Genomic DNA, 24,831 nt, shown 5'->3' with positions numbered 1-24,831 from the left:
AGGCACTAAATGGCATAATTTATGCATGAAAGATCTGGCACAAAAGCAGCACACAAGAAAAAATCATACCTTTGCTGCAGTCACTTAGGGCAGCTTCTGTCTTGTCCTAGAACACAAAATAGTTTTGCTATATTAAAACCCTATTTGGAAATTATTGCAAAAACAGATTATGTACAATTGTAAGCAAAAAAGTTTGGCATTCCAAGGAATTGGGATGTTCATGTAATCAAGGCTTTTCATACCGTTGCTTCTGATGCAAAGCTCTTTACCAGTGATTAGCTTCCTCTCTGTGAAGGCTGCCAGTGTTCAAATTGCAGGGCTGCCCCACTAATCTGCCTGCACTGCACAGCCAGCAGCAGGCTCCAGTCAAAAGGCTGAGTCACATCTGCAGGCCTTGGCTTAGCTGAGCTACAGCTTTTCTACCTTTGTCAATTAATTAAGGGGTTGGAATAGGCATTTCCCAAGAATCACAGATAAATTCTTGTCTGTACGAGCTAAGACATTTGGAAAGCAGACACTGCCTTCAGCACTAATACAGCTTTTGCTGATAGGGACAATGCGTGAGACGTCCAGAAGTAGTAGGGACAAGATTTTAGTGCACCCACACAACCATAGTTAGAAGATGAGAGCCAGGCAATCTGCTTGTAATGAAACAAGAAAGCAAAAGAGCTGAGACAGAGATCTTATTTTCACCCAAACTAAAAGGGCATAAAAGGATAAATAAAACATCAGGCTATTCTGTGCTTGTATCGTTGATCTAAGTAGCTGTAATCTTTCTACACCCAAGGAACTATCTTCTCCATAAAACAAAATCTGCCTCACAAGCTTCTACCATAGTGCAAAGCAAATGGGTGCAGCAGATATGGAAGAACAAATTTAATGGAGAAGCTATTCATAATATTAATAGCATGAACCCATTTTCAGAGTAATGTATCAGTCTGTCAAGTTTCACTGACCAATACTGGCAAGATACACTAGTACATGCAGTTTTTCTGTCACCTTGGGTTCCTTTGGGGACTATTGGATTAGTTTTCCAGTTATATGAATAGTTAACATCTGGATTATGGGGAGGTATCTCAGTTCATTCAATTTTTTTCCTTGTCCCTGGTCATGGAATAAAAAACACAGCAAGAAAGCCATAACCATTCTATCCATACCATTCGCTACTACATAGGTCTGACCTGTTATAAAGGAACCATGTAGGAAGCAGACTAACTGAATAAAGCCAATTAATAAAGTTAGGAAGTGCTACTTATGCCTCAAAGCATTTGAGCAAATTAAGTAATGACAAGTATATGACAATCCAGGCTTTTAGGAAAAAAAAACAACACCAAACCACTAACTACCTATAATTCTAAACAATTCAATACATTGTCTGTGCATTGTGAACATGCTTGTAGACATGAACTTTGAATTTCATTAAAACAGAGGAAATAAAAGCAAAATTAGTGTTTTAAACATAATGCACCAGAGCAACATTGAACAGCTGTTCCAGTGGCAACTCTAACAGGTTTGTATTCATCCTCAGTAAAACCAAGAGCATTTCTACTGGGAGCATGACAGACTGAACAAACAGCTTTATTCTTTGCCCTCCTTCATACACCCCTAATGATTTCATTACTGCATTTGTCAGATAATCAATACATGGTGTTTCATAGAATAAAAAAATATTCACCTGTTTCATTTTTGCAGCAGCTCTGTTTGAAAATAAAACAGCCCTATCTTTTTGGAAGCAGGCTGGACAAATCTGCAGAGCCTTCGTGTAAGAGTCTTCTGCCTCTCCAAAGTCTGCAGATGCAATAGCAAAAAAGACTAAAACAGACCATTTATTTCAAATTCCAGTACAGTTAGTGAACCACATGGCTAGGATTTCTTTCGAAACACTTCTCAGTATATGATGCAGTATTAAAGCAGAATCAGTAGCTGCTCTCAGACAAACTACATTACTAAGTAGTACACAGATCAATGACAATTCATTATTTTAAAATCAACACCTTTGTAAAAGCAGAAATATAGTACTGAGCTTACTGTAACAAATGCAGCATGATGTGCATATAATTCTTATCCTTGAAATTGTTTCATTCTATTTGAGTACCAGCCTTAGAGGTAGAATCACTTTAGATTAAGCATATCCTTGATCTGAAATGAATCATGTGCTGAAAAACATCATTGCACTGATATCTGTTCAAAGCAGCTACAGGGATATTTCATTTGCCACATCATCTTCAATGACTGACTTCAAGGTCAGTCACCACAAACCCATTATCACCTGAAGGTCATCCGTCATCAAGTCTGGTTTAAAGCAAGGACCAGTGGTAAACCACGTGGGATTATCAAGTTACGCATTTTCCAATAAAGATAGAGTCAGGAGTGAAAAGGCCCTATAACAGACTGATCAATGCCCTGACAGCTGACAAGTTCATTGGCCTCAAAACAGAGCAATTCTTGCTGTGCACATTAGCTGGTGACCATACAGGTGCTTAAAAGGTTGTGTATTTCTCATTAGTAAGCACTCTGGCAGGCACAGGCACACTGAAAAGATCTGCCAAAGAATTTGTCAAGAAGAGACTACATGTGAAGGATAAGACTTCACAGGATGATTCAGCCAAAACTACAGGTTTGCTGCTTTCATGGTCTGAGCAGTTCCCTTCTGCCTGCTCTGATGTTTGCCTGAATTGGTAAATCATTCCCCAGGAATCTTGCTTTTTCAGCACCCAGTAAGAGACCTCCAATAGAAAGGCCACTGTCTTGCTAATCAGGATATACTTCTAGAAAGGCGAAGTTACTTGGTTGTGTCCCTGCTGACTGAAGAAAATATGAATCTGCATTTCCTGGTTTCTTTGTGAAATCTCTACCTACCAGAACATTAAATGAAAGCAGGTGTCAAAATCACTTCCCCCTTTTTAATTAAAAGCATCGGTACAGTTATTTATTACTGAGGTCAACCCTTCTGTTATGTTCAGAACACGTCCAGTTGTAGCATAAACTAGAAAAGTACTTGCCTCTAGATTTTTTAAATATGTGTATTTGTGTTACATCTATACATGTGTGTACGTCTCTATATACACATTTGTATATGTATATGAAGTACATATAGATGTACATATGTGTATATAGACGTCTGTATAGATACACGCGCACACACACAAATGAAATGTACAACAGATAGAGCCAGTGGAGAAAAAGAAGCATGTACAAAGATATAAGAGCTACTGAACCACTGAGTCCTGCATCAATTCTGAGCACACACATCAGCAAAACTCAAAAGTTTAGTGGAAGCCTTTTTTGATTAGCAAAAGAAATCCTGGCACTGGAAACCAGTAAATTCTGTATTATGTTCTTAGATTTAAACACTTGGCTTTCATGAGAACTCTGCTTTAGTAATCCAAGTCTTTGTGATTTCAACTCTTAAGGAGGTCTCCTATCTCCTTCTGTTCTCTAGAGCTGGATGAAAAATGATATAGACTATAAATCTGAACAATGGTAAGTGTGAAATCTTCCTATGAATTTTCTACATCACCTAAGTATTAATTAAGATTCTCTAACATCCACATGGTGTTAAAAGACTCTTATAAACCCACCTCCTTTCTTGAACTGCTCATTTCCCTTCTCCTTCAGCGTTGTGCTCTCCTTTCTTCTTTTCTACAAAAGAAAAGACAATGTCTCAAAGTATTTAATTGAAATGAACAAGTAGGTCAGCTGCAGTTCCAAATAAAGTATGAATGGAAATCAGAATAAAATAGAACCTGAAGAATTTTAAGTAGCACCAAGATCACTTGCTTGTAGTCACTGTGACATGACATACCTTATATATCCATGAAACACTGCAGTAGAACAAGGCAATTAAAAAGCTCCAAGTCATGGACAACAAAATGCAGAAAGAGCATTCATAGTGAATAACATGGTTTAAACTAATACATTAGCTTTTTAGCTGGCTGTTTGCTCCTTCTTTCCCAACTCAATTTAATTCCATCAGTGCAGGTCAACTACGTAGAATATATTTTAGATGAAGTCTTAAAGGTTTCCTTGAAATTCATAGTTACATGCACAAAGCACGTTGAGCTGACTGCATTAGAAACAGGTCCATGGATGATACTGTGCTGAAAAATTTCTTATGAAGTCAGTGACTAAACATCAGACCTAGAGACAGGATGATTGTTCTGTTATACTCTGAAAATTGCACATGCTGAGCAGAGCTGTGTTTTCAACCATGAACATCTTAACAGTACTCTTGGCAGCAGTGAAGTTGACATGAATGCTCTTAGCCTTTAACACGGAAAACACAGGATGTCACCAAGCCATCTCTTCAATCTATTTACAATGGAAGCCTTTCACATGTACACATACCTCACACAAGTAAAAACAAAGCAGTATAAGCCAGACAGTAACATCAAAAACCAATGCTCATGTTCATGAATCATTTCTATGACAGAAAAATGATCATTTTACCACAGGTTTTGCCCTCAACACACGTGCATATACAAAGGACTTGCATCGAGGTGTCTATAAATTACAGATCACTGAGGAATTAAAAAGCCAGCACTAGGAAAAGGAGCAGTTTCCCTTCCTGCAGATTGTGTAAATCAAGGATTAATGCAATTATCAATATCGCACAGAACATCTCCTTGGAAACAGCTAAATATAGTACTCTTTGTAGAGCGCTGCACCATCTCACAGCGATGCCAAGTAGCTGACAAACAGTACAAAATCAGAGGTTCTCTCCTCTTGCTTTTATTAGGTTTAGAAATTAATTCACCTGACCATTGTTACCATCTTAGTACTAACAGATCACAATGATCTGAAAACAAGGCTCAGCGGAATGGCGTTCAGTTGTGACACACAAAATTACACAGCAAAGTATCGTCTGACCCTTTTGATATATGCCTAGATCAGTATTTTCTTTTCCTATTGCCTAGTAAACATTTTCTAATACTCATTACTTCTCATATTTAAAAAACAAAACCAAAGAAAACACAGGTCAGACAAAACATACTATTTAGAAACTGGCTTGCCTCCAGTGTGGACTGAGAAACCTACAGCAGTTCTTCCACAATGTCACTTGCACCAATGTACACAAGCCATTTGGTGCTTTCTAAATATGAGCATACAAACAAATTTAGGCACTTAGGGCAAAAGCATGAAATCGTCTATGCGGGATTCTGCTAGTCACTCAGGGAGTGCTTAACTACATTTGAAAGCTGTTCCCAAACTTCCCAAGTGCCAGACAGAATAGCTCCACTCCAGTGAGGCCACTGCCACACACAGTCAGCCTTCCACAGAAAGAAAATTTTAACATCTTGAATGCATATAATGAAAGCAGAACAGAACTGGTATGATTTTCATACCAGTGAACAAAGCAGCCAGGTTTCAGCATAGAACAGATTTGGAGAGTATGATCCTACTGGAAAACATGAAAGATCTACATAGACAAGCCTCATTCAAGAAAAGAAATGTTTGAAACACCAGCCCTACTGACTTCATTGCTCATGACCTATTTAGAACTGGCCTTTAAGTGCCATTAACCGATTCACTGTTGCATAAGGTAGAGTTATAACTCTACAGTAACGAAAGAGCTTTCCTTGAATAAAATGACAACTACAGCATGGTCACAGTACTCCTGATGCAGAAACCCTAAAATCAAGGAAAACTGGATGAAAAGCTTTACCTATACTATCATTATGTTGTTCCATTCTATTAAGATTATTACAAAATATTAAATGTTTACCCCAGGTAAGTATTAAATGCTAACATAAAAGGTGATTTGCAGCAAGAAGGCTTCAGGAGAATAAGCTTTATCCTAAAAAAAAAGAGTAAAACAAAAATTCTTCCACTGTGGGATTACTTCTCAGGTAGCCAAGAGGATTGTGACCTCCAACAGCACAGAGAAAGACCAAGGTGGCTGTATGGCCATATTCCCTGGGGAAACATGGGCAGATGAAAGTTCTGAGCAACGGAAGAGTTTAACAACTATCACACTGGGAAGCTGATGATTCATATAACTCCTCCTCCGAGAGCCTGTTCCCTGGCATGTCCTCTTGCCTGCAAATCAAACTTGAAGGACAGAGGCTATTAGTCACATAACTGTTAGAGGCACTCAAATGTCAGTGACAGTTTTGCGGTCACTTCTGACTATTTGACCAGAAAAGGTGTTGTCTAAGCATGTTTCAGAAGCCAGCAGCATTGCTAAGAACACCGTATATGGCTTTGCAGCTTACTCAGGAAAGCAGCAATGCAAGCAATGCAGTCCTGCTTCAAAACCAGTATTTCTGTTACAGCCTGACCAACGCTTTCAAGATATCCTTGTATGATGGATTTCAGGCTGTCCCTCAAGATCCAAATTGTACAAGTTTTCACCATATTTTTCACAAAGGTAAAGCCTATAGCTAAAGTTTATATATAAAGTCTATAGAGTCTCATGCATCATTCTGGATTTGCATTTAAAGCATGACTCCTAAGCAATACATAGTAGCAGACTATCCATAAAAGCAAATTCCACAAAATGTAAAAGCACACATATTGCCATGTCACATCCTAAATGTACTGCCCTCTAAAGCATACTGTGTGTTTGTGAAATACATGCATCATCTATTCCTCCATATATACATTTCTTTAACAGAAAATCCTAACACAAAAGCAGTGAAAATCAACTATTTTGGATGAATTTACATTTAACCTGAAAGGACCACTCTAATGGATGCTGTCTTCTATTCAAATTCAGGGTGAAAAAGCCAATCCCCAAAACCACAAAACACACAAGCAAGCAAAACCAACGCAAAACCTAAAGCACTGTTAGAAGACTTAATCTCCTCATGAAGTATGCTAAATTTCCAGCTTGGATGGACAATTGCAAACTGACTGGTCATCAGTTTACTGTGATCTTATCAGCCGAGAGTGAAAAAATTGCAAGTGACTTGTCCTTGGGACAAATTCTGCACACTGTCATTTCAGTGTCCCCACCCTTTCATTTTTCAGGAAAAGATTTCAGTAGCTGCAGGGCAGGCTACACTTTCCTCAGGAGGGAAGTAGGTCAGACTGAACTCCTAGAATGCTCTGCCTAAGGAAAAGACATCTTGACCCACTACATTCCCTGAGGCTGCTCATACACAACATCGGGGTCAGCCACAGCTTCCCCAATTTACACTCTATTATGGTTTTCTGCTCTTCATAGACAGCCAAATATTAAGGATTGGGTTTTGCCAATTTTATTAACACAAAGATGGCAATTCCAAGCGTCAGAGAGGCATTAGTTTTGATGTACGAAGTCAAAAATTTTTTTTTTAAGTCTAGAAAAAATAACTACATTTAACTGGTAATAAGATTCTTAAAGGATCCATTTAGAAATGTTTACAGATTTGGATACTGAATTACAATCATCCATATTATGAAGAAATCAGGATTTTTAACATAAATCTGCCTGGCAAGCAAGAGGTACTGAAGATTAAGGACTGAAGTAATAAGGAAAGACAGCCTGACCTTCTGGCAATAAACAATTCAAAAGAAAGGCCATCAAATACAGTCCCTGGACCTCAAAAAACCCCTCTGCATTAAAAATAAAAGTACTAAAGCCTTATTATACTATTAAAGAAGAAAATCTACAAATTTTCTCTGTTTAAAAAGTAACTAATATAATAAGCTGGAAGTAAAATCCTTAAATATAGCTGGTGAGAGCTGAAGGACAAACACCCTCAGGTTGTAATGCCTCAAACTATGCTTCCTCTGCCTGTTCCTATGCATTTTATTTGATCAATTGATTTAACTTTGCTAGGGAATTGTTCTTGGCCTCAGTTTTGTCAAGAGCAGCAAATGTGTACTCTCTCTTCTCTGTAAGGCTATTTATACAGTGTGACAATGCACATCTGCATCTCATATACCCTTTTGTAAGGTCACCCAGTAGAAGTAAATTCAAAATTACTGGAGTTCAAAGGGTGCATGGAAGCGAGGAATTTAAACAGATAAGGAATATATTTTTCAGCTTCAAATACCAGTTCTATTTCTAAGGCATCCATTAGTAATCATCTGCTTCCCCCTGCAGTTTTGTGAAGCTATTGCTGTATCATGCATTTAAGGATTTGAATTTCAATGTAAGGTTGTAATCACTCAAATATCCTTTTCAAGTCTTGCTAGAGTTGTCGCTTGTAAACTGCCCAATCTGCCCTCTACACTTAAAGGCAGAGTAATAAGCATAGCTGAACATTGGATGATCTCTTGCTCACACTTTGGTAAGGACAGGTTAGACTTTCTCCTGCCAAATCACTACCTTTTCCTGAAACTGTAAGCAGCACTTCCAGAGACAACAGATCACATCCATCCTTGACAGTTTAATATGCCAGTGTGTGACTACTCCTGAGTGACAATACATGCCATCCAGTCCCTCCTGTTCCAGAGGCAACAGCCTCAGACAGAAAAGTGGACCTGACCAGTTAATCCATCACCACTACAAGTTGAAAAGATGTCAATATGACAGTATCAGCATCTTCCAGAGGAATATAAACTGAATATAAGGCTTTCCATTCAGTTTATATAATTTTAATCAGATACCAGCACTGAAAGAAAGATGAAGGTAATGATGATGTTGCCTTTTAGTACAACAGTTAAAATGCCTTTTAACTGCAACAAAAGACTTTTATGTTTATTTAAAAATATAACTCAAATTATAAATCACACAGGAAGAATATAACTCCAGATTTCATCTAAGTATTTTCACCAGCATTTGGAATTAATTACTTCAGCAGATACAGATATACTTCTCAAGCTTTGATTAACTCAGAAAATGTAACAGGATGTTTTGTTCTATTTTGCAAACTGCAGGACAAGGCAGTTTTACTCTAACTATCCATCCTTTTCTCCAATTTGACCAAAACAGCATATTTAGTATTGGTGCTGTACTGTATACAGAATTCAGGTTATTAAAGTAGGTCATCTGAATAAGGGGATCACCTTTTATTATATTTCACTCCATTGTGACACCTTCAAAACCCAACTGTATTCCAAGTTTTACTGCTATACCAAATTATTTTGAATGCTGATGTGAATTAAAATATAGGTCCTTTATAACATAAATTACTGAAAAAATACCAGTAAGTTTCACTGCTGCTCAGTCAGTTGGGTTATCTCATGTATTAATAATCTGGGTTTTTTTGGTCCAACTACGTAATTCTTCCTGGAAAGAGTTCTGAGACCATCTTCAAGTCTGAGGACTGCTCCGAAATACAATTTACTTTGCTGTATCCCATCTTCCATTTTGTACCTTATCTTTTAGTCTACAAATACTACAGAAAAACACTAGCAACTTTGACAAAGTCACTATTACTATATTATATTGGATATATGGAACTAGGAAATACCAAATGCTGAAATGAATGCCTATACCTGAGAAGCCATCCCAGAAGAAATTCCAGATCAGTTCTGGAAAAGCAAATTCTATACAGAAGCTGTAATTTATGGAAGAATAATAGCATCAACCTGAAACATGTGGAAGAAAAGAGTGAGGCAGGAAGCAGTTTGGGGAGATTTGTTGGTTAAGACAATGTTTTCTAACACATCCTAGAACTTCCGGAGAAAAAAGGGCGAGGGAATCTCAGGTATAGCTGAAAAATTCTATTTCTCAAAAATGGGTTTCACTTAATTCTCACAGAGTTGCTAAAAATATACTAATCAAGAATCTACCAGAGCTGTGTTCCTTGTCTTGCTGACACATTTCCTAGTGTTAAAATAGAAGTTGAGCATGATTACAATCAGCTGTAGCTCAAATGCACATGCAATAGCCAAAGAAGGGAACTGCTTTTGAGGAATACTAGATATTTATTCCAGGGTCTTCCAGCAGCTAGGAGGGAGTGTTCTATAGCCAAAATAAGAGCTCACTAGGCCAGGTGCTTAAATCTTTGATAGTCAAGGCCCAAAGAACAAGACAACATCTGTCACGATGGAACAGCATGAGGGATTCAGAATCTTGCTGCTGTATAAACTCGTAATTAATGGGTGTCCCTCCAGAAGAGGACCAGGTCAGACTGAAACAATTACCATGTAGCAGCTGTTGGGTGTCTTCTGATTAATTCTGTAGACTTGACCAACGTCAAAGCCATCACTGTCAATGACAACTAAGCAGAAAAATCTGTCTGTAATGCATCAAAAGCAATTTACTGCTCAGTGCCTCTGCTGAGGCAGCAACCAGCATGCTTTTGAAACAACAAAATCTTTAAGTGAATTTTGTTTCAGGCTGCTTAATTCTTAAAATGCTCAGAGTTGCAAGTCCAGGCAAGTAACCAGGCCCTGTGCTGCACCTGTTTTTAAGAATACATCTTGCAGGTCTCTGTCTTAATATTGCTTCAAGCTCTTATTGGAGCTGCTAGCATAAAGCTTGCACATGGGATATGCATAAATACACAGGGCAAGGACTAGAATCAGTCTTTGTATCTCCAGATTAAATGAGATGTTTTCTTTTCTACATCATTCAAAACAACCCAAGCTGCTAAAATATGACAGTGGGCTTAGTTTAAAAACAAAACATGAAACAAACCACAAACCATTAAGGTGTAGCTCCATAAATCTGACCTAAGCAGGGGTAAAATCCAGCTTTCCTTATGACTTGAGTATATAGTTTATGGTTGGTGCTGCAACCACAGTTCATAGGAAGTTTTTCTTATTTAGGCAAGTAGTGTAATTGACGAAAATCCATCTCCCCTTGTATGCCATCACAAGGCTGCCATTTGATGTCTACTTTTACCAGCGGTGCCCTTGATCTAAAAATACAGCATTATCTTTCATCTGAATCATTCCCTGTAAGTGGTTCACTGCACATTCACAGAGGTGTGCTAGCACAATGAAGGAGACAGCAGGGGGCTGAGAATAACTGATCAAGGACTGCCTAAGCAAATACAGCACTGCTGCTGAGTGTCTGGTCACAACCTAAACAGTCAAATAAACAAGTTTGGAATATTTCTGCCTCATTTTCTCCAGCTGAGAACAAAAAAACCAACCCAGCTAACCAAATAAAAAAGAAAAATCATGTTGCCATTCTCAAAAATGACCTTTGAAGTAATTGGAAGGAGGGTTAAAATGTAACTGCAGTATTTTTTCTTAAAAGCTGCATCATTTAACAGATTCTTTTCATAATCAAAATATAGAAAATATTTCACTTTTGAAAATAAAATTTGTAGACATCAATTTCATATACTATGAGGAAAGCTGGAGAGGCAATTCAGGAATAACACTGAATAATGGTTTTACTACACAGATAATGTAAGGTGATGCAGGGTAAGAACATGAAAATGGGCTACTTCAATAGTTAGAACTGTTGTAAACTTGTAATTCCTCTCTAGTTTCTGGATTTCTCAAGCTTTTCTTGTAAGAGAGACCAACAATATTTTGTTAAGAAAAAAAAATAGCTGTATCTTAAAGACCATTTCTATAACCCACTCTGAAAAGCTCTCTATGGAACATAAAGTTCACAATGTAAGTATTCCCAGTCTAGTAGTTACGGTGAAACTAAGAGATGGAATCCTTCCATTTCATTAGGTATAATCATAAATCAAGCTGAAGGGCACAATTGCTCAATACCACTGGAAATAAACCTACAGAAAGATGAGAACTGCAGCTGTCTCAATACTTTCTCTAAGGAAATCTTTCCAGCTTTATACAGTTATTATTTTGCACTCCCATAGCACTTTCAACGAAGTTCCACAAAGCTGACTGCAAGTATTGAAGAGTCACAACTCTTCTGCTCATTTTAGAGAAGTCAAAAATTGATGTGCAATACTAAATGATTACCTAACAAAATAACAGAAATAAGAGCAACATGAAAACTAAGACACCCAATTTCCAGTCCTGCTGCTCTTTCTAAAGTTCAATTCTATGACATAATTTCTATGAAACTCTCAAGCTGCCTTCAAGTTATAGCTGCTGAAGAAGCCCCTTCATGACTCATGATGACAATGCTCCTTGTTGTGTAAGCAATAAACACAAGTAGAAAAACAGGACTGTTTAGTTTAAACTGGAAAAGATGCAAGAGCAATGCAGTGTTTTTAATCTGTAGTGAGTAAGTCAAGGAAAAGGAGTTACTGCCCTGCATTCAGCAGCAAAGAGAAAGCATTTGGAGAGTGCCCTGGTTTGGTGAACCCCCATACAAAGACATCAACCTCCAGGAGTCCTGAGGGCTGCCAGGATGTTCAGCACACTGGAGACCATGGACTAAGCAAACAGCCTGGGAAAAATGAGTTCAGCCTTAAGAAAAGATGGCTCAATGAGACTTCATTACTAGAGAAAATTAAGACGGACTCTTCCTGTGGGCATGCAGAAAAAGAAGGGCCAGTGGTTACAAGTCGCAACAAAGGCAATTCTAATTAAATAAAAGGAAAAATGTTTCTACCAGAAGGGTGGTTAAAAATTAGAACAGGGGCCCAGAGAGGTTGTGCAGCCCTCCCAGGCTCTGATACAAGTGTGGCTCTGGGCTGGCTGATGTATTTGATCTATCTTTGTGCAGAGCATTGGAATAGATGACCTCCAGGGGTTCTTTTGTCGCAAAGGATGCACACAATAACCTCTACCTCCTTCCCCACCCCCCCATTATTAATTATTAGATCTCAAAGTATTACAACTGGCCAGCATTCTTATGGTCATTTTACAGATCAGAATTGAGAGATAGATATTGAAGTGATTTCCACAAGGTCAAGCAGTAGACAAGTGTTTAGACTCATTCCTACTTCAAGGAGATTATATTCCATGTTCCCCTCACCCACTAGTCCCATACTGCTGTTCTATCTCAAGGAACTTCTACGTTAACGTAACTATCTGTACAACAGATTAAAAACTACCTTTTTGTCTTCACTGATGTATTTTGGTCAGAAATTCCATCCTACCAGCAAGGGAAATACTTCAACCATCACTTGATCAAATTTCTCTATACTGATTTGTAACAAACAATATGCTTGGTTACCTGTGACATCTTAGCTCTGCATACTTCTGCCTCTCATTCCCTATTTACAGTAGCTGACAGTAAGACCATGGCATAGTTGAGTCACTGCCAAGCCCTTCCCTGTTTCCAACTTTTTTGGGCAAGGTATAGCCAGCATTTATTTACTTATGTAACACAGTCAGGGATAGCTAACACTTAAGAAAGTGTGGTCCAACTTTACTAAGGCAGTTGAATTAGCAAAGATCAGCCTGTCTGTACGAAAGAGTAATAAGCCCCTATACATTAATTCATAATATTTTAAGCACTTAAAAAATAATTTTATATGACCCTTTGCTCCTTCTTTTTCATCAAATGACTCATTTCAGTAGTACTCATCCATTACAGTAAGTTTTTCTACTGTTCTTGGTGATTCGGAGTTCCCAGAATAAAAACTATCAAGCTACACAATACACTATCTTCCCCTATGAAGTAATGTTTTCCTGAGATGCTGCCTGCCTTCTCTTGTCAGCTACCATTCCCTTACTCCATTCTCTCCTTCCCTCATCATAATCAGTTATTCATTGTTACTTATGATCAAAATTGTGCAGCTTGCCTTCCAATAAGGCCTTTATTTCTTTTAGTAAAGTAAGATCCAATTTATGGCAACAGGACTATTTATTAAAGTTTGCTGAGGTCTTCCCTTCGTATAATTTACAATACATCAGAATTCCACCTTTTCCCCAGATGCCAAAGACTACAGTAGTATTTTCAGTCACTATTTCAATTTTCAGTACAAGTAACTGCTTGTTGGGATAATTCAATCAGATTTTAAGAGACTAGATCAGTTCTTGAAACATGATCTGTTTCTGAAACTATTTAACTTGTCAAAAATAGTGTTAAAAAATAATTACATGAGTTGTACATTGGGACACAGATTTCAGTTTAGTGTCTTTACTCCCCCAATACCTGCAAACTAAAGTTGAAAAAAATTAGGGAAAAAAAAAATAACCCACAAATGAGTAGCAAGTCCTGCACTATTTGCTATGAGAACATAATCACCAGCAGAAATTCACCCCATCACTCAAGCAAACAGAGTTTAATGCTGGAAGTGATTTAATAAGTTATCTCCAAGGTTAGAAAAAAAATACTTTTTTTTTTCTAGCTACTTGATGACCATAATATATTAGAACCTTGAAACTAACTGCTGTCAAGTGACAACGCTGACTGAGGGGCAAGAAAACATGGTTCACACAGACTGACAGGGAGTAAACATCATTACAGAGACTACTGGACTTCTTCCAAGAACTTATTTATTATTCCTCACAGCATTATCCAGTTTGTTAAGCCCAATGTAACCACACTGAAGGTAAACAAAACAAGACATTTAATGCTTTGTGTTTGATTAAAGCTTAAGTAGTCTATAGGGATACTTTCAGCGTTAATCCAAATTAGTTGTGTTACATGAGCTAGCCTTTCAGATACAAAACTTATCCCAAAACCTGCTCTGAGTTTTGGAAAAGCACCTTGCAGCAATTAGGTGAAATGTTAGGTGAAAACAATGAATGCACACAAACTAAAGAACATGGAACAGGGGGATTTTTGTTTCTTATAATCTCTTTTGAGTCACAGTACCTTGACACACTGCTGAAAACAGACAAAAATCTGCAATGGAATGTGATGATTAAGAACAGCAAGGAAAGCTAACAAAATGTTTGTTACCTAAAGAAGAAATTAAGAACAGTAAAACCAGCCACATAAGAGAGTTTTAAAGGTCCACGTTCTTGCCCGCCACAGACCACTTAGAAACGTGACACTGAAAATATATCTTTTTACATTCAACATGGGAACTTTTGATTACCTGTTTTTCTTCCTCTGGCATATCTTTTTCTAGTTCTAGTAAGTATTCTTCATCTAGTTCTGTCTGCTTCCTTGAGCTAGTCTCATCATTCTGTAAATTCCCTTCATCATCCAACACAGGTTCTTTTGCATCAAAGGAGTCGTGACAGTCATGGAAACACTCATCTGCTGTTGTGAGATCTTTGGCTGAAGATGCTCTGCATCCACTTTCAGTATTTTGGGGATTCTGTGCATCTTGGGGGCCAGTCTCTGAACTCTTCTGATCAGAAAGCTTTAAGTGATCAAGTAATTCTTCAGGTGAACTTGCATCTTTAAACTCTTCCATGTTGGACTCCTTGAAGGGGATAGGTTTTTACAAATGCAAAAGAAAAAGCCCCTAATAAACACAGTAGAAATGCCCTGTCAGCAAATGAATCTCCAAAACACTTAAAAGTACTCTTGAAATCCCCTGAGGGAAACTTATTATCCCTCAAGGAGGGGAGCAACCTGTACATGCTTTTTCCATGCACTACACAGCGACGTGGGGCCAGCACACTATTCCCGTAAGTTAACTGACAAGCTCAGACTCCTGGGACCGGCTCGGAACTGCGCTATACTACGTCTTTTCCGCTGCACTAGGGCTGCAGCCGCACATACTTGCGTACCCACGGGCCTCAGCAGCCCCTCGCCCAACCAGGACCCTGCGGATGGCGTGTGGCAAGCCCCGCCGCCGGCTCCCCGCTCCCCTTCAGCCCTATCTCGAACCTAAAGATCCAGGCCCCGCGCAGCCGTCCACGGCTCTGTCTTCCCCGCCCTATCCCAGCCCCTGACACAAGGGGCCGCGCTGCAGCCAGCGCCCCCCATGACACCGCCGCCGCCTCATCCCGGCCGGGCCGCGCCGGGCCGGGCCCACCCCTGAGCGCACTCCCGGCCTCTGCACAAACCTGCGCCCGCAGCCGCTGCCGCTTCTTCCGCCTGCACCTGCTCCTCACCCTTCACCCCGTGATTGCTTCCTGCTGGCCACAGCCAATAGGAGGAGCCCGCGCGCAGGCTGCTGGGAGTTGTAGGCGGGCCAGGAGCGTGTGACGGAGGGCACAAGGGGAGCTCGGCGTGTCTCGCCGGGTCTCGCTGCGGCGGGAGGATGGGTTCCTTCTCTTCAGGCAGAGGGCGAGAAGCCGAGGCTCCTCGTTTCTCCTCGTCGCGCTCCTGTGAGCACGGGGCACTGGCGCCGAGTATTTTAACGCGGGCACATCCCTATTGCGCGCCTGAAAGGGCGACTCGTGTAGCTGTTTAAGCTCGCTGCAAGGTTAGAAGTTGCACCTTGAAACTGCTCCTCTGGAGGCACCGGGGCAGGCTGCTGTTAGGCTGGTGTGTGGGGGCTCTGAGGAGCCCGGGGGCTTCCGTCTTGGAAGCTCCTTAAGGGCTCAGTTAAGTGTAAGGGAGGTCCCTGGGATGGTAAAACACTTCTCCAGACCTCCCTTCCACTGTCAGGGCGCTGCTCAGTCTCACCTGAAGTGGGTGAAGAGCGCGGGCGTGTGGTAAATAAAGCACAGGGCACAGCTAGGGGTGGCGTGGGTGAGGTGCGATCTCCGGTAATAGTGCCTGGCTTGGAAAGGTCAGTCGGGGTGCTGGAAAAGATAATAGGAAAGTCTTGGTAGGTGGCCAAAATGAGTGATCCTGTTTACAGCAGCAGATGGTGATGGTGGTTCAGGTTTTGTTGCCTCCACTGCTTTTGACTGGTGGTTCGTTTATCTAATGTAATTAAGTGATGGAATAAAGCTCCCTTTCATCTCGCTTTGCATGCATTCTTTGTATACCCTTCAAATGTTAATCCTGAATCTTGAAACAAAACTGAATTTTCACACGTTCTGGAGTCAAAGGTGTGTGAAGCAGTGCCTTTTATTGAAAATCACTATGCTAAGCCATGAGGCAGTTAAGGCATATCCTCATGAGGTTTTCCTTCCTCTAAACAGCTTTTCTGTAAACAAGTTCTGATGAAAGGTAAAGATCAAAAATGTTTCTCTAAAGTTCTTAAATGCTCTAATTTAGAAAAAAATACAAAAAAAAAAAAAACCCACAAAAAAGCAACCCAAAAAACCCCAACCAACACAAAAACTGCCAAAACAACCCACCACACAAAACCCCCAAACCCCACCACAACATCAAAACACAACAGTAACAACCAGAAAGCCCCTCCATTATATGGGCTGTTCCACATTCGGGTTAGGTAGAACCTGTTCTGATGGGTAGGACTTGGTCAAGGGTTATCCTCAGAGAACATGGGTTCTTAAAAACAGGTGACCAATCTTTTATTGAGAGGATGATTTTCTTCTTTCTCCTCATGCTGTGGGGAAATATACTGACTGTTGAAGCCATATCAGGTCTTTTGGAGTTAGCATTAATAAAATACCAAGACAGTACTAAATCTGGCAGAACTCCATTTGTGGGCTGTAGTGTATGTGTCCCAGATAAGGGTGCTGAGGAGGAGGTGCATCTTTAGAAATATTCTGAGATGTGTTCTGATTTCTGAACAACTTCTAACTGACATCCCAAGGCTTTGATTAAAGCCTGAAGGGGTGGTGGGATGTTTGTCATTTCTGAGTTTGGGTAGCGCTAAAAGATTCTGATGCCAGATTTGTTTCTGGTCTCTGTTTAATCGCTGCTTCTAAATGTGCGTTTCTGATGACTGAGCCTGTTAGTGCCAGTGATGGATGTGGATATTCATGAGAGATAGGAACACTGCAGTAAGTTGGCAAGAGCATGGCTAGTTACAATGAAAGCAAACAAGAGCTCTATGGCTGATTTTTCTCCCTTTCTCTCTTGATAAAAAGTAGATTCAGCATTCTCAGTATCCCAGCTGCAATGATTTAGCTCACAGAAATGTGCCTTTCTGCTGTTCTGCTAGTACTGTGTAATTTATTCTGACTTAACAGAAAATATTTTTGAACCTTCTTGCTGTCCTGTTAAATACCACGTCATTTGAAAAGGGAAATTACAGCTGTTATACAAAATCAATCTGTGCAGTTCTGAATTTGCTGAAATGCTATTTAAATCTCCTCTGGCTGTGTGAAGAGCACAGAGGGTTGAGTAAGTTACAGTGTTTCATCCCCAGAAGGAATTGAGGTGGTAAGAATAACACTGGACATTTGAGTCAGCAGCACATCCAGGGTGGTGTGCTAGCCTTTTTCCAGGTGAGACCTTACTTGCCAGCAAAAGCTCTACAGAAGTTGGAACTGCATAGAAGTTTTGAGCTGCTGCAGATCAAAGCAAAATACTGCCTTGACACTGTGAGGAAGGTTTTTCTAGCTTCCGCACAGCTCCAACTTTAGTGGGAGCCAGGATTAAGAACATTTGCTTTTCAGGAATGCCATGGTTCCCAATTTCAGCCCTGGCCAGCACTGTTGTGCACCCTCCAAAATCTACCTGCTGCCTTTGGCTTCTATCCCATGTTGTTACTGTTCCAAAATGAATGAGAATTTTTCCTTATCATCCCATTTTTAAATAGAGTTCCTCAACTTTGATGAAGTGTACCATCTTATTGACTTCATAGGAAAAAGTGTGAGAAAAAACTAGCACGTTTTACTACATGAATTTTCTGCCTGCATCTCCTCTGATCTGGAGGCACTTTGGGTCTCCCTGATTTTATCACTGGAGTCTATTTAGCATTTTTTTTTTTAATTCCAGCCCAGTATAGGGGAAAAGTTGCCACTCCCTGGAATCCCAGTTCCCTGCTTTCGTGTATGGGTGATTATTCCTTTATGAATCTTCACCCTAGATGTCCCAAGAAGGGTAAGCTTTCGCATTTTAATAAAGATGGGGATACCAGCAGGAGCCCTTTCTAGCAGTGACCCTTGAGCCTTATGGCTGCGTTTAGGATTGTTGGTTCCCCCTGAGGTTAGCCCTGAGCAAGCTGCAGCTCAGTGAAAGCCTTTGAATCTCTCTCCTGTGTAACTGCTTCTCAGTGCCACTATGAAGTAGAGTCCCAAAGACTTCTCAGGTGTTTAGGGGACAGATACCCACCAGGAGAGCTGGAGGCTCTCTACTCACCATCAGGGGACCAATCGTGCAGCTGGCAAGTGAAGAGGCAGAGACTTTCTAACCCCTCATCAGCTATCTGCATAGTCCATGTTGCATGACTTCTGGCATTAAGGTTCCCCAGTGCTGACTTTCTGTATGTCTCACTTTCTCCTCTTTACACTTCAACCTTCCCTACAGGAGTGTTGTGTTCATAGGTTACTTTATGTTTGTAAAACACAAGAACAAGTTGTGTTATTTCAAACATACACATCTTAGTACGCAGCACTTACTCTACAGGTTATAGGGCAGTCATCTGTTTTTACCACTAAATCTTACTTGTTCAAACACAGAACACATTACTGCTTTAATCAGTTTTTCAGAACCTCTTAATTCATTACTGTAAGTGGAAGTATATAAACAGCTGTAGATTGTATATATACAAACAATGAAAACTTGGTGTCATTTGTTTAATCTTCCTGGTGCTAAGGGATTTTTCAGAGCATTGATGTTTGTTTAAGTGAACACCTGTTGAAAAAATCAAGCACATATAATCCTGAATAAGTAGATGTGTTTGGATAAAATTTCAGCAATGGGAGCCTCAGTTTGTACTGTTGAGATTAGTAGCTGTTCTGAATGAGCTTACCTCTCCTGGTAAGCACTTAACAGAATCAAGGGTCACTGAGTGCCTCAAGTGAAATACTTTACTACTGCAACACTTTGACTGAGCCAAATGTAACATGAAGAGGTGAAGTTAGAGAAAGAGTTTATATCTCAGGACTTTACTCCAGCAAACCTTCTTTTTCCTTCCATTTTTTTTCCTGTGTCTTTCCAACCCCACAGTGTGATGGTGGTGATGTTATCTGGTATGATCAACAGGCTCAAGTACAATGCAGTGTGCCGAAAGAAAAGCTGCAGGAAGTCAAGAATGTTGTGTTGACTCTATCTGTCTCAGTAGTGCTGAAAGAAATATAGAGAGGACCATTGTAAAAGGAGATTTATATTCTTTTGCTTCTGACATGAACATTTTCTACTAGATTGTATGCAAATACTTTTTTTCTTGCTGCTTTCAAGATAAGCTTAGATTTTACCTGCCTTTTATAGATACTAATACTATTATAGAAGACAAGAGGGTAGCAGGGAGGAGTAGAGCATTTTGTTCGATTGTTGATACACATATTTTTAAGATTCATAATAGTTATTCTCTAATTTGCAGCAATGCCTAACTGGCAGTTGGTGAAATGACTGCTGTTTTAATAAAGCTGTGGCTATTCATAGCCTAATATCCTTGAGTTCACTAAAATACCTTCTGACAAGACCAAAGAAGAGGTCCCAATTTCTCATACTTCCAAGGGTAAGATGTTCATAAAATGTAACAACAGACATACAATAGTTTCAGTATTGCAGGCTAGCTGATTTAATGCTGAGCAAACTCCTGAGGACAATACCTGGGAACTAAATCTCACGCTGGGACTTTGTAGCTCCAGTATTTATGACCACATTTCCCAGACAGCTCTGCACACAATTAGGCACTTAATCTGCATGCATAATTACAGTGATTTCAGGGACACATTGAGTGGCATTTTACTGCTGAATTTCATGCGCTTGCTCATTTGCTTGATTTACGTGAAAAGCCAGAAAGCTGAACATCAGAAAAAAAAGGTACCTGCATTCTGAAAAACATTCCAGGTCTTGTGATGACTAAAAGCAGATCTTAGCTTGTAAAAGCTTCCACTCCCTCCTGCAGGCTGGTGATACCCACATATTTCATTTGGTTTTGTGGATGACAATTTTCTGATTTCATCCCAGAAAGTTGCACTGTTTTTTTTAATGTTTTCATGAACTGTGAGGTATTCCAATTCTAAGCTCCCTGGATGAAGCTTTCATGTTTACACAGCTCAGGACTATGTGGATTTTCTGATGTAACTTTGAGATGATCCTAAACTTGTTTGATCTTGCGTACCAGTCTGATTTCCTATTATTAAAGGTGTTAAGGTACTTCAAATCTGAGCTTGAAGGGAGGTTTAAGTTTTGCCAACAAGCAGAACAAAACCCCTGGATTCAAACAGCCAGAGACTATGAGGATTTGCCATTGAATTTTACAGTCCTTAGCCATTTTTAAATATTTACAGCAGAATATTCACAAGGTAGAGCCAACTTGAGGACCACAGACTGAGTAGTGTATATGCATTTTTCTTGTTTTTCACACAATGGCTAAGCTTTGCAGGAGGGGCACAGCAGGACTAGAGCAAATTTGGATTATGAATTCTGCATATTAAAAAGATCTTATCTTTGTAGACTGTTTCAGGCTTACTCTGTTGCCCACCTGAGTGCAGCTCCTCACAGTAGACTTGCATTGGGATCACTTTGCTGGACTCTGTATTTACCCAGTCATCAAAGCCTTTGTTTTTTGGTGAAAATGGCTAATTTACACTGAAGTTTCAATAAACCATTAGCTGCTAGAAACTCCAGGTGTATCTTAAAAGTATGCATTCCCTGAGAAAACATCAGGCTTGTGCTGCTTAAGATGGATAATGTAAATGAACAGGGATACAAGAAGAGTTTGCTAACATGGATGTTACGGCGCTTGAAGTCACATTGGGTGCAATACTGGCACAACAGTGTACGAAGTACTGCACTCGCAGTAGGGTACAGACAGGCCATGGGGTGTGTTCTGCAGCCGAGTATTGTCTGTGTTGCTAACGCTTAGCAACTCATGCTAACTCATGTTTTGCCTAAGAGGGGAATTACTTTAGAAACGAGCACTGAATGAATGATTTTCTACTAAAAGAATGTGTTATATCTGGAAGCTTCCAGTGAAGGAGGTGCTTTTCACAGCTTTCGTTTTTTTTCATAGGTTCTAGTCCTGTGTTGGAGTCTCCTTTTAAAAATAAAACAGAATAAAACTTCAAGACACACGAATTCCCATGGAAACCAAGTTGCTACTTCAGGTATTTAAAGTTTAAGGGGGGGATTCTTAAAGGCATCTGCAGAGTGTAGTTTTTTCTCAGTAAACTTGCCAACGAGCTTTACCTCATGGATTTACTGAAAAAGAATCACTTCTGGAAGAGACTTCATTGAAATTGTAGATAGGATATGTAAGTTCTGTTGCTGCCTTATGAAAAAATCTTCCTGATTTTACTGTTAAAAGAGACTGAATTTGTGATGTGTAAAATCCAGGGAATCCAGCTGGATTAGAGCATTTGTGTCGCTCACCCGGAATAGAAATCCAATAGATGGCGATGTTGGATTTTCAAAGCCAGGTCCCCATTCTTTTCCTGGTAAAACCACTCCGGGTCCTACTGAAATCAGGGTTGAAGCTCCCCTGTCAGTGCATGGCTGGACTCTTAAGCTAACTAAAAGAGGAACGAACTGTTCCATAATTACCTCAGGCTCCAGAGCGTATGCTAAATTTACTTTTTGAGACAATTTTTTTTTTTTTATCTTCACAGTGAAGAAACCAAAGCTCAGCAAGGAAAGAAAAAATAATTACAATTTTCCAGAGGTCATAAAAAGTTCGGATTCTTTGGAAGAATTAAACATTTGCACACAAGTCTCAGTGGAATCAAATTATTGTGCTTCCCAAAGAGCATTTCAAAGGCATTTAAAGGCTTTTAAATCCTAGCTATAAATTAAAGTTACTACATCCGCTTTTTAGGTGGATTTATTGAAGAAGTTGTGAAGAATTCTTATTAATTTTAAACATCCATTCTCTTTTTCTTCATGTCTTGGCTGGAGTCCTGTAAAGATTATGGGAATTACTAGATAGGGAGCATGTTCTTCATTGGTCAAGCTAATGTATTTTGACATATGAAATTTCCAGTAATAATACCAGATTTCCTTTCCTTGGCACCTTCCACTTATCTGCATAACCCTATTCCAGTATTTTTTCAACCCTTCTATTGTTTTCATCAGTTTGACTGAGGTTCACATGGTGTAAAATAAGGATCTAACCTGTTAATTAAGACTGTTCTTTGCCTTTATCAGTTTACATGTTTTGTTCATTATTCAGCCAGTGTAAATGAATTTCTCTCGTTTGAGCTCAAAGCCATGTGAATTCATATCATTAAACAGTATCTAAAGCAGAATTTGCCATAGTGAAGTCACTGACCCATGTGGTGGGATTTTGTGCTGTACCAGAGACGTTCATTTGGCGCATGCTGCACTGCACACTGGTTTCAGACTTACACCCTCAGTGATGCTGATGGAAAAGTGCCTGAGACATTTTTGTAATCTCTATGGAGTTCACTGGTTACAGGAATAAATAAAACATGCAACTTTAACATGAAGCCAGTGCTTGATTAAAACCAGCAATTAGCATGTCATTGTGAACGCCTAAAATGCAGAAAAAATTGTTTCAGACTAATCTTATTAGAACTGTGTGATCAAATTTGAATGTGATGGTCCTAAAATTATGGATAGTCTAGGAAAAAGCCAAACAATAGATTACAGCTGAGTATAAATGGAACCTAACTTTATGCTTTTACAACCAAGGCAAAAGAACAGAGCAATGTAGATGTACCTATCCCTGTCATAGTGACATAAATAGACATAATAGCTTTGCTTTTCTCTACAAGGAGGCTTTCCTTATCTCATAATTTTAGTTATAAACCAAGCACACAAACATGGTATAGCAAGCTGTCGTGTGACTATTAGGATTAATAAAGGCAGAGTTATGGATTTGCAACCTTTGTCTCTTACACTTCTTCCTTTCATGTGGTATTTTCAGCACCCTCATTCCTCTTCCATGTTGTCCTCTCATATGCCCTTTTCCACATTGCCCCATCTTACTGTGTATATGGGAACATGTGCCTTAATTGCCTCTGGGCTCTGTATGCTGACCAGCTACTCAGCATGTACAAGCTTAGTAGCCAGCAGGCTTTGAAATTGGTCAAGGGACAGACTTATAAGGGTCTTCTCCTAACAAGAGGCACTAACTTGGGTCTCTTCCCTCTATGCAGCCACAAATTTTCATAGTATGGAATTTAGCTTCTTGTTAGATTTGATAGAAATCAATACAGAGGCTTAAAGGCTAATAAGAGGATGAGGAGAAAAGCTGTGGATGGACAGGCAGAATTATTGTGTGATCCTCATTTCTTTTGTAATGCCAGGGTAAAGAGTTAGGCAAGTTAATGAGCAATGTTACTTGCAAACTTTTTTATATATTCATGTCTTCATCTACAATTAAAGGTGAAAGGAGCTTTGCATAATATATTGGAAAAAGATCTCTGTTCCCAAGTACAGAATTTTCTATGAATAGGCTAAACCACATCTATTTTTATATCTAGATTTTATTCTCTGTTTCCCAGATAATGTTACACACTGTCCAAAATACATGGACTTTGTTGATGCCTTTCAAACATCATGCTTGTTCTCAGCCACTGGCACAAATACCTCCACACAGGCAGGAGAGGGGAGGAAAATAACTGCAGAATTTACCACGGAAAGAATGGTTAATGATGCTTTGATTACTATGTGTTCAGAGAGAAATTTCTCTTCCATTTCACAGACAAACCAATAATTACACATCCCAAGAGAATAATGAGGGATTTTAGAATTGTTTGAGTGTATAAGTATACAAACCTAAACCAGTAAGTAATGGATAGAGACAGCTTAAGAAGATGTATTATTTCTGTCAGCTGAGCAGATGGCTCCAGTGAGCCACTTACATGAAAATAGTTGTTCCCCTTTCTTCTGTGAGCCTTTGGAGGCTTTCTTTCATACTTAACATTTTTGCTAAATGCTATACATAGGTCTGCTAGGAAGTATTAAACTCTTGTAAGACAAGTATGTGGAAAAATATTTGATGAAAAAAAAATATGCCTGTGTAAATAGGGGTTATCTAGGGTGATAATAAAATCCAACCAAATACTGTTGTCTATAGCTTGTGTGCAATGCATGGAGAGAGGGAGGTGTTGGACGATGGGGTGTAATACAGACTAATTGGGAGAAGCTTAGCTAGAATCTGTCTGCTGGCATGTACTACATGGCTGGGAGGACAGAAGGCATCCTGAAACCAAGGGCCTGTCCAAAGACCTTACTGCATACTGCAGGAAGGTGTCTCCAAGCACTCGGGATTCACAGCTCAGAGC

The 24,831-nt window shown here is 39.5% G+C and overlaps 1 protein-coding gene across 1 annotated transcript in view; it reads right to left on the bottom strand.

The window, feature by feature from the left end:
• The window catches only part of TTC1 (tetratricopeptide repeat domain 1), a 29,393-nt gene extending 13,991 nt beyond the window's left edge, over positions 1-15,402 (bottom strand). The window contains exons 1-4 of the mRNA XM_061372874.1: positions 14,748-15,402; positions 3,582-3,642; positions 1,676-1,788; positions 70-106 (exon numbers count right to left, since the gene is read on the bottom strand). Of these exons, the coding sequence (XP_061228858.1) occupies positions 70-106; positions 1,676-1,788; positions 3,582-3,642; positions 14,748-15,071 (535 nt within the window). The 5' untranslated portion in view covers positions 15,072-15,402. The remainder of the gene's footprint in view (positions 1-69; positions 107-1,675; positions 1,789-3,581; positions 3,643-14,747) is intronic.
• Between the last annotated feature and the right edge of the window lie 9,429 nt (positions 15,403-24,831).

The sequence above is a fragment of the Neopsephotus bourkii genome, unplaced genomic scaffold (genome assembly GCF_033783945.1).
Source record: "Neopsephotus bourkii isolate Nb327-2 ecotype Australia unplaced genomic scaffold, CSIRO-AGI_Nbou_v1 NB_1622, whole genome shotgun sequence".
Classification (NCBI taxonomy): domain Eukaryota; kingdom Metazoa; phylum Chordata; class Aves; order Psittaciformes; family Psittacidae; genus Neopsephotus; species Neopsephotus bourkii.
This window is presented reverse-complemented; position numbering and strand designations above follow the sequence as displayed.